The 17,681-nt window shown below is 46.7% G+C and overlaps 1 protein-coding gene across 1 annotated transcript in view; it reads right to left on the bottom strand.

Annotated features, from left to right (window-relative positions):
- The window catches only part of LOC139266680 (equilibrative nucleobase transporter 1-like), a 61,273-nt gene that overhangs the window by 22,961 nt on the left and 20,631 nt on the right, over nt 1-17,681 (bottom strand). The window contains exons 5-7 of the mRNA XM_070884270.1: nt 11,898-11,990; nt 11,146-11,285; nt 401-624 (exon numbers count right to left, since the gene is read on the bottom strand). Coding sequence (XP_070740371.1) covers nt 401-624; nt 11,146-11,285; nt 11,898-11,990 — 457 coding nt within the window. The remainder of the gene's footprint in view (nt 1-400; nt 625-11,145; nt 11,286-11,897; nt 11,991-17,681) is intronic.

Genomic DNA, 17,681 nt, shown 5'->3' with positions numbered 1-17,681 from the left:
AAAGGGTGTAATCAAAAAGGGGAAGGGAGAAATGCAGAAGGGGAAAAGGGAGTGGGAAAGAGGGAAAATGTGTGAGGGGAAAGAAAGAGCGGAAGGGGAAAGGGAGAGGAAAGGAGAGGGTAAAGTGGGAAGGTGTAAGGGAGAAGGGTGAAGAGGGGAGAGGAATGGGGGAGAGAGGGAGAGGAGTGGGTGAGGGAGGAGCTGGAGTGGGGGAGAGGGGGACAGGAAGGTTGGAAGGGAGAGTGAGAAGAGAGGGGGAGAGAGGGGGAGGGAGGGGATTGGGAGAGGGAAGAGATAATGTGACAGGGAGGGAAGATGGAGAGAGAAGGGGAATGGGGAAGGTGAGGAGGAGGGGTAGAGGGATAGGGGAGGTGGGCGCGGAGGGGGAAGATGTTCTCACCTCTTGGTCCAAGCAACCGGGGATTCACACCATCAATTATCTCCATCTCTTCATGACTCTCGCCCCTGTCTCCCTCTGTTACTTTCCTTCTCTTCCCCGTGTCTCCTTCTATCTCTTCCCTTGTCTCGCTCCTATCTCCATCCATCCCTCCGTAAGGCTTCCTCTGGCTCTCAGTCCCTTCCTCGCAGGAGAAGGTTTTCAATTCAAACTTCGCACAAATCATCCTGTCCGAACAAAGCAAGAAATTCCTTGTTAAATACAGCTTCTAATTCTTTCAATTAACACCCACCCCGGGGTATCTGTTATTCTAAATATAAATCATCTGAACCCATTGATTAGATTCCAGCCTGCAACACTCTGGAGTATCTGTTGTGCGATATATAAACACCCGCAATTAGATTCCAGCCTTTAACTTACTCCTGGTTATCTGTTATTTTATTTATAAACTTTTCAAACCCCTCGATTAGATTCCAGCTTGTAATTCACTCCCAGAATTTCTGTTATTCTACATATAAATGATCATCGATTAGATTCTAGCCTGTTAAACTCCGGGGTATCTGTTATGCTCTATATAAACAACCCCAAATTCCTCAATTAGATTCCAGTTTGTAATTCACATCCTTACCACCACCATTGATGCTCTCGTCCCTGTTGAAACAATGGAGTAGCTATTTGTACTAAGTCTCCCTTCTGCACATGTGTCTCCCAACGCAAGAGTTAGGAAAATATCACCGACTCCGCCCCTCCCCCAGCGCAATTCCTACTCCACGATGGTATGTTGCCTCCCTGGTGCAAGGGTCAAGGATGTCTCGGAGCGGGTGCAGGACATTTTGAAGAGGGAGTGTGAACATACAGTTGTCATGGTGCATATAGGTACCAATGATATAGGTAAAAACAGGATGAGGTCCTACAAGACGAATTTAGGGAGCTAGGAGCTAAATTAAAAAGTAGGACCTCAAAAGTAGTAATTTCAGGATTGCTACCAGTGCCACGTGCTAGTCAGAGTAGGAATTGCAGGATAGTTCCGGTGAATACGTAGCTTGAGGAGTGGTGCAGAAGGGAGGGATTCAAATTCCTGGTACATTGGAACTGGTTCTGGGGGAGGTGGGACCAGTACAAACTGGACGGTCTGCACCGAGGCAGGACTGGAACCAATGTCCGAGGGGGAGTGTTTGCTAGTGCTGTTGTGGAGGGGTTAAACTGATATTGCAGGTGAATGGGAACCTATATAGGGAGACAGAGGGAAGTAGAATGGGGGCAGAAGCAAAAGATAGAAAGAAGAAAAGTAAAAGTGGAGCACAGAGAAACCCAAGGCAAAAAGCAAAAAGGACCACATTACAGCAAAATCCTAAAGGGGCAAAGGGTGTTAAAAAGACAAGCCTGAAGGGTCTGTGCCTCAATGCGAGGATTATTCGGAATAAGGTGGATGAATTAAATGCGCAGATTGCAGTTAACGGAGATGATGTAATTGGCATCACGGAGACATGGCTCCAGGTGACCAAGGCTGGGAACTCAACATCCAGGGGTATTCAACATTTAGGAAGGATAGACAGAAAGGAAAAGTAGGTGGGGTGACGTTGCTGGTTAAAGAGGAAATTAATGCAATAGTAAGGAAGGACATTAGCTTGGATGATATGGAATCTGTATGGGTGGAGCTATGGAATACCAAAGGGCAGAAACCGCTAGTGGGAGTTGTGTACAGATAACCAAATAGTAGTAATGATGATGCGGACAGCATCAAACAAGAAATTAGGGATGTGTGCAATAAAGATACAGCAGTTATCATGGGCGACTTTAATCTACATATTGACTGGACTAACCAAACTGGTAGCAATACGTTGGAGGAGGATTTCCTGGAGTGTATTAGGGATGGTTTTCTGGACCAATATATCAAGGAACCAACTAGAGGGCCAGCCATCCGAGGCTGGGTGATGTGTAATGAGAAAGGACTAATTAATTGTTGTGTGAGGCCCCTTGAGGAAGAGTGACCATAATATGGTAGAATTCTTTATTAAGATGGAGAGTGACACAGTTAATTCAGAGACAAGGGTCCTGAACTTGGGGAAAGATAACTTCAATGGTATGAGATGTGAATTGGCTAGAATAGACTGGCCAGTGATACTTAAAAGGTTGACGGTGGACAGGCAATGGCAAACATTTAAAGATCACATGGATGAACTGCAACAATTGTACATCCCTGTCTGGAGTAAAAATAAAACGGGGAAGGTAGCTCAACCGTGGCTAACAAGGGAAATTCAGGATAGTGTTAAATCCAAGGAAGAGGAATATAAATTGTCCAGAAAAAACAGCATACCTGAGGACTGGGAGAATTTTGGAATACAGCAGAGGAGGACAAAGGGTTTAATTAGGAAGGGAAAATAGAGTATGAGGGGAAGCTTGCTGGGAACATAAAAACTTACTGCAAAAGCTTCTATAGACATGTGAAGAGAAAAAAATTAATGAAAACAAACATAGGTCCCTTGTAGCCAGGTTCAGGTGAATTTTTATTGGCGAACAAAGAAATGTCAGACCAGTTAAACAAATACTTTGGTTCTGTTTTCATGAAGGAAGACACAACTAACCTTCCGGAAATACTAGAGGACCGAGGGTCTCGTGAGGAGGAGGAACTGAAGGATATCCTTATAAAGCGGGAAATTGTGTAAGGGAAATTGATGGGATTCAAGGCTCATAAATCCCCGGGGCCAGATAGTCTGCATCCATGAGTATTTAAGGAAGTGGCCATAGAAATAGTGGATGCATTGGTGATCATTTTCCAACTGTCTATCGACTCTGGATCAGTACCTTTGGACTTGAGGGTAACTATTGTAACGTCTTTGTTTAAAAACGGAGGGAGAGAGAAAACGGGTAATTATAGACCAGTTAGCCTGACATCAGTAGTGGGGAAAATGTTGGAACGAATTATTAAAGATAAAATAGCAGCACATTTGGAAAGCAGTGACAGGATCGGTCCAAGTCAGCATGGATTTATGAAAGGGAAAACATGCTTGACAAATCTTCTGGAATTTTTTGAGGTTGCAACTCGCAGAGTGGACAAAGGGGAACCAGTGGATGTGGTGTATTTGGACTTTCAAAAGGCTTTTGACAAGGTCTCACACGAGAGATTGGTGTGCAAAATCAAAGCTCATGGTATTGGGGGTAATGTACTGACGTGGATAGAGAACTGGTTGGCAGACAGGAAGCAGAGAGTCGGAATGGCAGGCAGTGACTAGTGGAGTGCCGCAGGGCTCAGTGCTGGGATACCAGCTCTTTACAACATACATTAATGATTTAGATGAATGAATTGAGTGTAGTATCTCCAAGTTTGCAGATGACACTAAACTGGGTGGCGGTGTGAGCTGTGAGGAGAATGCTAAAAGGCTGCAGGGTGATTGGACAGGTTAGGGGAGTGGGCAAAGGCATGGCAGAAGCAGTACAATGTGGATAAATGTGATCTTATCCAATTTGCAGGCAAAAACACGAAGGCAGAATATTATCTGAATGGCGGCAAATTAGGAAAGGCGGAGGTGCAACGAGGCCTTGGTGTCATGGTTCATCAGTCATTGAAAGTTGGCATGCAGGTACAGCAGGCCGTGAAGAAGGCAAATGGTATGTTGGCCTTTAGAGCTTGGGAATTTGAGTATAGGAGCAGGGAGGTCTTACTGCATTTGTACAGGACCTTGGTGAGGTCTCACCTGGAATATTGTTTTCAGTTTTGGTCTCCTAATCTGTGGAAGGACGTTCTTGCTATTGAGGGAGTGCAGCAAATATTCACCAGACTGATTCCCAGGATGGCGGAACTGACACATGAGGAGAGATTGCATCAACTGGGTGTTTATACACTGGAGTTTAGAAGGAAGAGAGGGGATCTCATAGAAACTTATAAGATTCTGATGGGACTGGACAGGTTAGATGCGGGAAGAATGTTCCCGATGATGGGGAAGTCCAGAACCAGGGTACACAGTCTTAGGATAAGGGGTAGGCCATTTAGAACTGAGATGAGGAGAAACTTCTTCACTCAGACAGTTGTTAACCTGTGGAATTCCCTACCGCAGAGAGTTGTTGATACCAGTTCATTGGATATATTCAAAAGGGAGTTAAATATGACCCTTTCGGCTAAAGCGATCAAGAGGTATGGAGAGAAAGCAGGAAAGGGATACTAAGGGAATGATCAGCCATGATCTTATTAAATGGCGGTGCAGGCTCGAAGGGCCGACTGACCTACTCCTGCACCTATTTTCTCTGTTTCTAAGTCTCTTAGCCTTTTCTGCGCATGTGTCCAACACCACGTTACAGCCGAACGCATCCGCCGAGCCTCCGAACCCCCTGCTCACTGAGCCCTGGTTCTTCCAAGCCCCTGGTGCCTGCAAGCTCGGTGCGAGTGTTACAAGGGATATCGTTCGGTGGTTGAAATCAATAAGTCACGACACTGTCACTATTGACTTCACACCCAATAAATCTCTTAACAATCTGCTGACAATGCCCCACCTATGGGGGCAGTGGGGGGGGGGGGGCGTTGGACAATGTGGGGGTATGGTCTTGCGCTGGGGTAAGCAACTTCGGCTGGAACTTGGCAGTGGGAGGTATCACATGTGCTGGGGCAAGAGTCTTCAGCTGGCGGAGGGATGCACTTGCGCTGGGTCAGGGCTTCAGCTGTGGGAGGAAGCACATGTGCTGGGGTAAGGGTCTTCAGTTGGCAGAGGCAGAACTTACGCTGGGGCAAGGGACTTCGGTTGGAACTTGGAGACTTTTGGGGAGATCAATCCTCAGTGGCTTCTGAACTCAAAATGGATCGAATTACAAATTGGAAAGTCACTCAGAACTTGGGCTAGATGGTTCCAATTACACATTCCAAAGGAACTTCAGGCTGTGGCTTATCCTCCAAGGGGACCAATCAGCAATAGATCATGTGAAAATGGAGAGCCAATTAGAGAAACGGCTGATTTTCAGTTAGGACAAATAGACACAGCAATAAAACAATTATTCTCATCCTGGCCATTCCCCGTGGTACAGACTTGATCTTCGCTCCCTTAAGTCCAAGGGACGTAGACTTGAACAGACGTGGCGGACAACTGGTTTAACCATTCACCGCCAGATCTGGCTGGACCAGATAAAGCATAATCGTGTCCTGCTCTCATCTGCCAAAATTGCTCACTATTCCAGAATCTTCTGAAATGTAAAGCTAAACCCCGGCTTCTATTCTCCACTGCTAACCGTCTTTTTAAACCCTTCTCCTCAGTCTCCACCTCCACCTCTGACAATAAGTGTGAGGAGCTCATGGACTTCTTTGCCTCTAAGTTCGAGACCGTCCGTTCAGCCGCCTCTGCCTTTCCTTCCCCTAGCCCAGTGGGCCAAACTTCCTCTAAGGATCCCTCCTGCCCTCACATCTTTCTCCAGTTTCTCTCCAATCTCTCCTCATGACCACTCTGAGCTCATCCTGTCCATGAGACCCACTTCCTGCTCCCTTGACCCTATTCCCACCAAACTGCTGACCACCCAACTTCCTTTTCTGTCTCCCATGTTAGCTGACATTGTTAACGGTTCTCTCTGCTCAGGTACTGTCCCCCTCTCCCTCAAATCTGCCGTCACCACCCCTCTCCTCAAAAAAACAACCCTTGACCCCACTGTGCTTCCAAGCTACCACCCCATAGCCAACCTCCCTTTCCTCGCCAAAGTTCTTGAACATGTTGTCGCCTCCCAACTCCGTGCCCATCTTTCCCTCAATTCCATGTTTAAATCCCTCCAATCCAGTATCCACGACTACCACAGTACCGAAACGTCTCTCATCAAAGTCACAAATTACATCCCTGCTCCTCCTTCCTGACTTGTCTTCAGCCTTTGACACATTTGACCAATCTATCCTTCTCTAACGCCTCTCCATCGTCGTCCAGCTGGGTGGGCCTGCACTTGCTTGGTTCCATTCTTATCTATCTAATTGTAGCCAAAGAATCACCTGCAATGGCTTCTCTTCCCGCCCCCGCATCATTACCTCTGGTGTCCTCTAAGGATCTATCCTTGGCCCCCTCCTATTTCTCATCTACATGTTACCCTTTGGCGACATCATCTGAAAACACAGCCACAGTTTCACATGTACACTGATGAAACCCAGCTCTACCTCACTAACCTTCCCTCGACCCCTCCACAGTCTCTAAATTGTCAGACTGCTTGTCCAACATCCAGTTCTGGATGAGCAGAAATTATCTCCAATTAAATATTGGGAAGACCAAAGCCATTGTTTTTAGTACCTGCCACAAACTCCGTTCCCTAGCCATTAACTCCATTCCTCTCCCCTTCCTCTGTCTGAGGCTGAATCACACTGTTTACAACCTTGGTGTCATATTTGACCCTGAAATGAGCTTTCGACCACATATCCACTGTATAACTAAAATTAACAATTTCCACCTCCGTAACATCGCCTGTCTCCGGCTTTGCCGCAGCTCATCCATGCCTTTGTTACCTCTAGGCTTGATTATTCCAACGCACTCCTGGCTGGTCTCCTACATTCTATCCTACGTATACTAGAGGTGATCCAAATCTCGGCTGCCAGTGTTCTAACTCGCACCAAGTCCCGCTCACCCATCACCGCTGTGCTCGCTGACCAACATTGGCTCCCAGTTAAGCAATGCCTTGATTTTAAAATTCTCATCCTTGTTTCAAATCCTTCCATGGCACTCGCCCCTCCCTATCTCTTTAATCTCCTTCAGCCCCACAACCCCCCGAGATATCTGCGCTCCACTAATTCTGTTCTCTTTGAGCATCCCTGATTATAATCGCTCAGCCATGCCTTCTGTTGTCTAGATCCTAAGCTCTGGAACTCCCTGCCTAAACCTCTCCGCTTCTCTACCTCTCTTTACTCCTTCAAGTTTCTCCTTAAAACCTACCTTGTTGCCTGCCCTAATTTCAATAAGTTCATGGCTGATCTGATCATGGGCTCAGCTCCACTTCGCTGCCTGCTCCACATAACCCTTTACTCCCTTATTACTCAAAAATCTGTCTATCTCCGCCTGAAATAAATTCAATGACCCAGCCTCCACAGCTCTCTGGGGCAGAGAATTCCATAGATTTACAATCCTCTGAGAGTAGAAATGCCTCCACATCTCAGTTTTAAATGGGCGGCCCCTTATTCTGAGACTATGTCCCCTAGTTTTAGTTTCTCCTATGAGTGGAAATATCCTCTCTGCATCCACCTTGTCGAGCCCCCTCACTACCTTATATGTTTCGATAAGATCACCTCTTATTCTTCTGAACTCCAACATGTATAGGCCCGACCCCTATCTTAATAAGTCAACCCCCTCATTTCCGGAATCAAGCTAGTGAACCTTCTCTGAACAGCCTCCAATGCAAGTATATCCTTCCTTAAATAAGGAGACCAAAACTATACGCAATACTTCAAGTGTGGCCTCACCAATATCCTGTACAGTTATCGCAGGACTTCTCTGCTTTTATACTTCATCCCCCTTGCAATAAAGGCCAACATTCCATATGCCTTCCTGATTACCATTGCGAGCTGCTCCAAGGATTTTGAAATGTGCACCTAGGTGACGTCATCAAACCCTGGTTGCCGTTTTGGAGCATTGGCAGGAACTTCGGCAGAGCCCAGGTACAGAGGAGTGGGAAGGTCGGGGCAGATGAGCGGCGAGTGTTTGTGGTGAGATGCGGTGAATGTTTATGGCGGAGGAGCAGCGAGAGATTATGGCAGAGGTGCGACAGATGAGGGTATGGGGCCCAGAAGAGCCAAGGCAATATGTGTGCGCTCGGTCCGTGCAGCGGAGCAGGTCTCCAGTCGTCTTGGTTACTCTTTGCAACTGGACCAAGACCTAGCTCTGTCAAACCCGTGTGGTGGCTGGTGTGCAACGGTCACCACATATTAAAAAAATTCATGCACAGGCATCTTCCACCCCCTCAATTGGAGTTCAGGACTGGAACATCGGGTCCTTCATCGAAACACCTGTGGACTCATGGAAGCAAGTCATTCTCGTTCGAGGGACTGCCTATGATGATGGTGACTTGGTGTACCTGAATACTAACTTTTTGTGTTTCATGCACAAGGACCCCAGGTCCATCTGAACTGCAGCACTTTATAATTTTTCTCCAATTAAATTATAATTGGCTTTTCTATTTTTTCTGCCAAAATGGATAACCTCACATTTTCCCACGTTATATTACATCTGCCAAATTTTTGCTCACTCACTTAGCCTGTCTGTATTCCTTTGCAGATTTTTTGTGTACTCCTCACCATTTGCTTTCCCACCCATCTTTGTATAATCAGCAAATTGGCTACATTACATTTGGTCCATTCATCCAAGTCACTAATATAGATTGTAAATAGTTGAGGACCCAGCACTGATCCCTGCGGCACCCCATTAGTCATTGTTTACCAATCAGAAAATTACCCATTTATCCTGACTCTCTGCTTTCTGTTAGTTAGCCAATCCTCCATCCATGCTAATATATTACCCCCAACCCCGTGAACTTTTGTCTTGTGCAGTAACCTTTTATGTGGCACCTTATCGAATGCCTTCTGGAAATCCAAATGCATCACATCCAGTGGTTCCTCCTTATCCACCCTGCTCGTTACATCCTCACAAAGAATTCCAGCATGATTTATCTTTAATAAAACCATGCTGACTCTGCTTGATTGAATCATGCTTCTCCAAATGTCCTGCTACTGCTTCCTTAATAATGGATTCTAGCATTTTCCCAATGACAGATGTTAGACTAACTCTTCTATAGTTTCCTGCTTTTTGTCTGCCTCCTTTTTTAAATAGGGGCGTTACATTCGCATTTTTACAATCCGCTGGGACCGCCCCAGAAGGCAGGGAATTTTGGTAGATTACAACCAATGCATCCATTATCTCTGCAGCCACTTCTTTTAATACCCTAGGATGTAAGCCATCAGGTCCAGGGGACTTGTCAGCCTTTAGTCCCATTATTTTACCGAGTACTACTTCATTAGTGATTGTGATTGTATTAAGTTCCTCCATCCCTATAGCCCCTTAATTATCCACGATTGGGATGTTTTTAATGTCTTCTACCATGAAGACTGATGCAAAATATTTGTTAAATGTCTCTGGCATTTTCCTGTTCTCCATTATTAATTCCCCAGTCTCACCTCTAGGGGACCAACATTTACTTTAGCCACTCTTCCTTTTTATGTACCTGTAGAAACTCTTACTGTCTGTTTTTATATTTTGTGCGAGTTAATTTTCATAATCTATCATCCCTCGCTTTATCAATGTTTTAGTCGTTCTTTGCTGGCTTTTAAAAGTGGACTGACATATGAGGAGAGACTGGATCAACTGGGCCTTTATTCACTGGAGTTTAGAAAGATGAGAGGGGATCTCATAGAAATGTATAAGATTCTGACGGGACTGGACAGGTTAGATGCGGGAAGAATGTTCTCGGTGTTGGCGAAATCCAGAACAAGGGGACATAGTCTTAGGATAAGGGGTAGGCCATTTAGGACTGAGATGAGGAGGAACTTCTTCACTCAGTGAGTTGTTAACCTGTGGAATTTCCTGCCGCAGAGAGTTGTTGATGCGGCTAAAGAGATCAAGGGGTATGGAGAGAAAGCAGGAAAGGGGTACTAAAGTTGCATGATCAGACATGATCGTATTGAATGGCAGTGCAGGCTCGAAGGGCCGAATGGCCAACTCCTGCACCTATTTTCTATGTTTCTATGTTTCCAATCTTCTGGCCTCCCACTAGTCTTGGCCACATTGTATGCCCTTGTTTTCAATTTGATGCCACTGCTCATCAACCGTCCTACACTTTAATCTATGTTCCCAGTCCACTTGAGCCAACTCTGCCCTCATACCTTTGTAGTCTCCTTGATTTAAGATCAAAACCCTAGTTTGAGAACTAACTTTCTCACCCTCCAACTGAATTTGAAATTCAACCATGTTATGGTCACTCATTCCTAAAGGATCATTTATTAATCCTGTCTTGTTACACAGTACCAGATCGAAGATAGCCTGCTCCTTGGTTGGTTCTGCAATGTACTGTTGAGGGAAACTATCCTGGATACACTCTATGAACTCTTCCTCAAGGCTACCCTCGACAATTTGCCTTGTCCAATCAATATGAACGTTAAAATTGTCCATGATTATTGCCGTTCCTTTATTACAAGCCTCCATTATTTCTTAATTTATACTCTATCCAACAGTGTAGCTACTGTTAGGGAGCCTATAGACTACACCCACCAGCGACTTTTTCCCCTTATTATTCTTTATCTCCTCCCAAACAGATTTAGCATCTTGATCATCTGAAGCAATATCGTTTCTCACTAACACACTGTTCTCATCTTTTATTAACAGTGCTACCCCACCTCCTTTTCCTTTCTGTCTGTCCTTCTGAATTGTCAAATATCCCTGAATATTCAGTTCCCAGTCCTGGTCACCTTACAACTGTAATATAGTTACAGCAATTTTCTGTATTATATTTCTGGATTCGGGACGTCGGATTGTCTCCGAAATCCAGAAATACCCGAAACTCGGCCCAGGGGTGTCTGGATTTGGAGCGTCGGATTTTCTTCTCCGAAATCCGGAAAAACCCGAAAACCAGAATGGCCTCGGCGACGAGGTTTCCGGATTCGGGACGTTGTACCTGTATTCTATATATAAACCACACCGAGCACCTTGATTAGATCCCAGCCTATAACTCACTCCCAGGTATTTGTTATTCTGTATAACCCCCCAAACCCCTGGATTAGATTCCATGCTGTAACTCACTCTGCCTGCCCTCCTTACCCGTAGCTGTACTCCTCAGGCAGTGGATAGGGAATGTGTGTGCGGGGGAGCAGGAGGCAGGTACGCACGATGTGCAAGCAGCTCAGGCAGCTGATGAACAGGAACATGGGCCTCAGGGAGAAGCCAGCCTCGTACAACACCTACAGGGAGAAAGGGTGGGACACAATAAAACAAGAGGTGACCATTAACAGCAGATCTCGCCTGACACCACTCCGCACTCTCCCCTTTATCTCAACCCCCTCACCCCCCTTTATCTCTCCCCCCACATCCCCCTTTATCTCTCACCCCTCATTCCCCCTTTATCTCTCCCCTATCCCACCCCACACCCTCCATGATCTCACTCCACACATCCCCTTTCCCTCTCCCACACCCCTCACTCCGCACCCTCCCCTCTCTCTCTCCTACACCACTAACCCAGCACCCTTTCCGATCTCACACTGCCCCCTTCCCTCTCTTTCTCCGTGTGTCCCCTCTCTCTCTCTCTCTCTCCACCTCTCTCTCCCTCTTTGCCCCCTTTCTTTCTCTTCTTCTCTCTCTCTCTGCAGCCAGAACTCTCTCCTCTGCCTCTCCCCTCTCCCCCAGACAGAGGGAGTGAAGGGCTCCTCTCTCTGATGGATAACACTGGGTGGGGTCAGTAGGTCAGGCCCTGACCTTTCACCCTCTGGTCCTCTGAGCTGGATGTTAAGCCAGGCAGTGAGTACAGTTTGAATCCATCTGTTTTTATAAGCTAGTTTGCGACCTGCACCTCTCACCTTGACCAGCAGAAACACGCCAGATGAGGTACTGAAGGCTCCGTTGTACAGTGTGATAACTGTGGATCGTTTGTTCCCAAATAAGTTTCCAACCTGGGGATCAGACACAACAAAAACAGTCACTGGAGCTCTATGTGCCCTTGAAGCCGCTCCCAAACAGATCCATCGTTAGCTGGGCCACACACAGCAGCAAGGGCCCAGGCTCCATGCCCGGCCTGTGCTGAGTTAGCTGATCATAGTCGGTGTGGTACAGAGCCCCACACACACACACACACAGCAGGAAAAGGCCCAGGCTGCATCCTGTGATCTTTATGTGTCATACCCTATTATGCCAGCAGATGGCACCACACAGCCTCCATTCAGATTGGAATGTGAGTTTTATTTATACAAAAGATGCCGAGGTCTAGAAATTGGATATGGCCTGAAAACGGGCGGTGTCATGGGCCAGTGCAATTTGGCTGCAGCAATTCAAAGTGGTGCAGGTAGCAGGCAAAATTTGTGCTGCCTGCTCATTTACATGATTGGAGAGCTGATCTCAGCAGTAAACGCACTGCTGGTTGGCTTAGTGCTCAACAAGTGGGTCAATATCGGGCGCAGTCTCATGGCCAGTAATGTTTGGCCTGGTCTCTCTCCATTACTTAAAGGGGAGGTGCGTTGATGCAGCAGCACCTCATTGTAAGTGCAGCTGGAGACATGGCTCAGCAACAACATGGAGAATGAGCCCGAGGGTCTCGCGGCATTGGTAGTGGCACAGGAGAGAAGGTGGGTTCCTGTTCCCGCAGGGTGGCAGGAAGCCATTAAAACCCACTGGCAAGAGGTAGCTGCGTACGTCACGGCCAACAGTGCCATGCCGCGGAACTGGATCCAGTGCCGAAAAAAGTTTAATGACCTCACATGGCCGGTCAAGGGGAGTGAAGGCTTCAGCAAATGTCATATCCCACCATCTGCACCACAAGCCTCACAGTGCTCAATACACCACACCCCATCACTCACCTACCAACAATCTCGACCGTTCACCACTCATACCTCACATTCAGAGCTTCACTTCACACTCACAACCGTACCATGGCTGCAAAACTCACATCCACATATCACACCTTGCAGGCACTGACAGCTATTCAACTATGGCAGGCACATCAAACACACTGCACCACACTCACTCACTCACACTCCACCCAAACACACTGCACCACACTCACTCACTCACACTCCACCCAAACACATTGCACCACACTCACTCACTCACACTCCACCTAAACACACTGCACCACACTCACTCACTCACACTCCACCTAAACACACTGCACCACACTCACTCACTCACACACTCCACCCAAACACACTGCACCACACTCACTCACTCACACTCCACCCAAACACACTGCACCACACTCACTCACTCACACTCCACCTAAACACACTGCACCACACTCACTCACTCACACACTCCACCTAAACACACTGCACCACACTCACTCACTCACACTCCACCTAAACACACTGCACCACACTCACTCACTCACACACTCCACCTAAACACACTGCACCACACTCACTCACTCACACTCCACCCAAACACACTGCACCACACTCACTCACTCACACACTCCATCCAAACACACTGCACCACACTGACTCACTCACACACTCCACCCAAACACACTGCACCACACTCACTCACTCACACACTCCACTGAAACACACTGCACCACACTCACTCACTCACACACTCCATCCAAACACACTGCACCACACTCACTCACTCACACTCCACCCAAACACATTGCACCACACTCACTCACTCAAACTCCACCTAAACACACTGCACCACACTCACTCACTCACACACTCCACCTAAACACACTGCACCACACTGACTCACTCACACACTCCATCCAAACACACTGCACCACACTCACTCACTCACACACTCCATCCAAACACACTGCACCACACTGACTCACTCACACACTCCACCCAAACACATTGCACCACACTCACTCACTCACACACTCCACTGAAACACACTGCACCACACTCACTCACTCACACACTCCACCCAAACACACTGCACCACACTCACTCACTCACACACTCCATCCAAACACACTGCACCACACTGACTCACTCACTCACTCCACCCAAACACACTGCACCACACTCACTCACTCACTCACACACTCCACCCAAACACACTGCACCACAGGTAAGAATCGGAGGAAACATCGACAGCATCAGCGTAAACATTTTGGACTTAAGTTTTGGACATTGCTTTTCCATATTTTCTGTTACTGCAGAAGAGCAGATAGAGGATTGGGATAAGTCCAGACATGTTCCACAGGAATCCACATCAGGTGGGCGGGGATGGGTCAATGGCTGAAATCGTAGGAAGGTGACTGATGCAGGACCCTTTGTCATGTAATGGGAACCTATCAGTGAGAGATCAGGTAAACTGGTCATGCTCAAGCCATCGAAATGACTGAGAGCCCCGGAGCGCGGGAACCATACGTCAAAGTAAGCCATTTGGCCACCCAGACGATGGAGCCTTTATCCCCAGGAAGAGCCCAGTAACAAAGGCACAGGCCGAAGAGCTGATTCATTGCTGTTGGTTGGACTGCCTCAGGCAAAGGACTGGTTTTTGGTGCGAGAATTCAGAAGTATTTTTCGGGTATAAGAGACAGCAGTTTGCAGCCATCTCTCTCTCTCTCTCCTAAGAAACATAGAAAATAGAAACATAGAAAATAGGTGCAGGAGCAGGCCATTCAGCCCTTCTAGCCTACACCGCCATTCAATGAGTTCATGGCTGAACATGAAACTTCAGTACCCCCTTCCTGCTTTCTCGCCATACCCCTTGATCCCCCGAGTAGTAAGGACTTCATCTAACTCCCTTTTGAATATATTTAGTGAATTGGCCTCAACTACTTTCTGTGGTAGAGAATTCCACAGGTTCACCAATCTCTGGGTGAAGAAGTTTCTCCTCATCTCGGTTCTAAATGGCTTACCCCTTATCCTTAGACTGTGAGCCCTGGTTCTGGACTTCCCCAACTTTGGGAACATTCTTGCTGCATCCAACCTGTCCAAACCCGTCAGAATTTTAAATGTTTCTATGAGGTCCCCTCTCACTCTTCTGAGCTCCAGTGAATACAAGCCCAGTTGATCCAGTCTTTCTTGATAGGTCAGTCCCACCATCCCGGTAAACAGTCTGGTGAATCTTCGCTGCACTCCCTCAATAGCAAGAATGTCCTTCCTCAAGTTAGGAGACCAAAACTGCACACAATACTCCAGGTGTGGCCTCACCAAGGCCCTGTACAACTGGAGCAACACCTCCCTGCCCCTGTACTCAAATCCCCTCGCGATGAAGGCCAACATGCCATTTGCTTTCTTAACCGCCTGCTGTACCTGCATGCCAATGTACCATGACACCCAGGTCTCGTTGCTTTCCTTTTTCTAATCTGTCACCATTCAGATAATAGTCTGTCTCTCTGTTTTTACCACCAAAGTGGATAACCTCACATTTATCCACATTATACATCATCTGCCATGCATTTGCCGACTCACCTAACCTATCCAAGTCACTCTGCAGCCTCATAGCATCCTCCTCGCAGCTCACACTGCCACCCAACTTAGTGTCATTCGCAAATTTGGAGATACTACATTTAATCCCTTCGTCTAAATCATTAATGTACAATGTAAACAGCTGGGGTCCCAGCACAGAACCTTGCGGTACCCCACTAGTCACTGCCTGCCATTCTGAAAAGTACCCATTTACTCCGACTCTTTGCTTCCTGTCTGACAACCAGTTCTCAATTCACGTCAGCACACTACCCCCAATCCCATGTGCTTAAATGTTGCACATTAATCTCCTGTGTGGGACCTTGTCGAAAGCCTTCTGAAAGTCCAAATATACCACATCAACTGGTTCTCCTTTGTCCACTTTACTGGAAACATCCTCAAAAAATTCCAGAAGATTTGTCAAGCATGATCTCCCTTTCACAAATCCATGCTGACTTGGACCTATCATGTCACCATTTTCCAAATGCGCTGCTATGACATCCTTAATAATTGATTCCATCATTTTACTCACTACTGAGGTCAGGCTGACCGGTCTATAATTCCTTGCTTTCTCTCTCCCTCCTTTTTTATAAAGTGGGGTTACATTGGCTACCCTCCACTCGATAGAAACTGATCCAGAGTCAATGGAATGTTGGAAAATGACTGTCAATGCATCCGCTATTTCCAAGGCCACCTCCTTAAGTACTCTGGGATGCAGTCCATCAGGCCCTGGGGATTTATCGGCCTTCAATCTCATCAATTTCCCCAACACAATTTCCCGACTAATAAAGATTTCCCTCAGTTTCTCCTCCTTACTAGACCATCTGACCCTTTTTATATCCGGAAGGTTGTTTGTGTCCTCCTCAGTGAATACTGAACTAAAGTACTTGTTCAATTGGTCTGCCATTTCTTTGTTCCCCGATATGACTTCCCCTGATTCTGACTGCAGGGGACCTACGTTTGTTTTTACTAACCTTTTTCTCTTTACATACCTATAGAAACTTTTGCAATCCGCCTTAATGTTCCCTGCAAGCTTCTTCTCGTACTCCATTTTCCCTGCCCTAATCAAACCCTTTGTCCTCCTCTGCTGAGTTCTAAATTTCTCCCAGTCCCCAGGTTCGCTGCTATTTCTCGACAATTTGTATGCCACTTCCTTGGCTTTAATACTATCCCTAATTTCCCTAGATAGCCACGGTTGAGCCACCTTCCCTTTTTTATTTTTACGCCAGACAGGAATGTACAATTGTTGTAATTCATCCATGCAGTCTCTAAATGTCTGCCATTGCCCATCCACAGTCAACCCCTTAAGTATCATTCGCCAATCTATCTTAGCCAATTCACGCCTCATACCTTTAAAGTTACCCATCTTTAAGTTCTGGACCATGGTCTCTGAATTAACTGTTTCATTCTCCATCCTAATGCAGAATTCCACCATATTATGGTCACTCTTCCCCAAGGGGCCTCACACAATGAGATTGCTAATTAATCCTCTCTCATTACACAACACCCACTCTAAGATGGCCTCCCCGCTAGTTGGTTCCTCGACATATTGGTCTAGAAAACCATCCCTTATGCACTCCAGGAAATCCTCCTCCACCGTATTGCTTGCAGTTTGGCTAGCCCAATCTGTGTGCATATTAAAGTCACCCATTATAACTGCTGCACCTTTATTGCATGCACTCCTAATTTCCTGTTTGATGCCCTCCCCAACATCACTACTACTGTTTGGAGGTCTGTACACAACTCCCACTAACGTTTTTTGCCCTTTAGTGTTCTGCAGCTCTACCCATATAGATTCCACATCATCCAAGCTAATGTCTTTCCTAACTATTGCATTAATCTCCTCTTTAACCAGCAATGCTACCCCACCTCCTTTTCCTTTTATTCTATCCTTCCTGAATGTTGAATACCCCTGGATGTTGAGTTCCCAGCCCTGGTCATCCTGGAGCCACGTCTCCGTAATCCCAATCACATCATATTTGTTAACATCTATTTGCACAGTTAATTCATCCACTTTATTGCGGATACTCCTTGCATTAAGACACAAAGCCTTCAGGCTTGCTTTCTTAACACCCTTTGTCCCTCAGTACTGCCCCTCTGACAGTGCAGCACTCCCTCAGTACTGCCCCTCTGACAGTGCAGCACTCTCTCAGTACTGCCCCTCTGACAGTGCAGCACTCCCTCAGTACTGCCCCTCTGACAGTGCAGCACTCTCTCAGTACTGCCTCTTTG

This window comes from Pristiophorus japonicus, chromosome 7 (genome assembly GCF_044704955.1).
Source record: "Pristiophorus japonicus isolate sPriJap1 chromosome 7, sPriJap1.hap1, whole genome shotgun sequence".
NCBI classification, from domain to species: domain Eukaryota; kingdom Metazoa; phylum Chordata; class Chondrichthyes; family Pristiophoridae; genus Pristiophorus; species Pristiophorus japonicus.
This window is presented reverse-complemented; position numbering and strand designations above follow the sequence as displayed.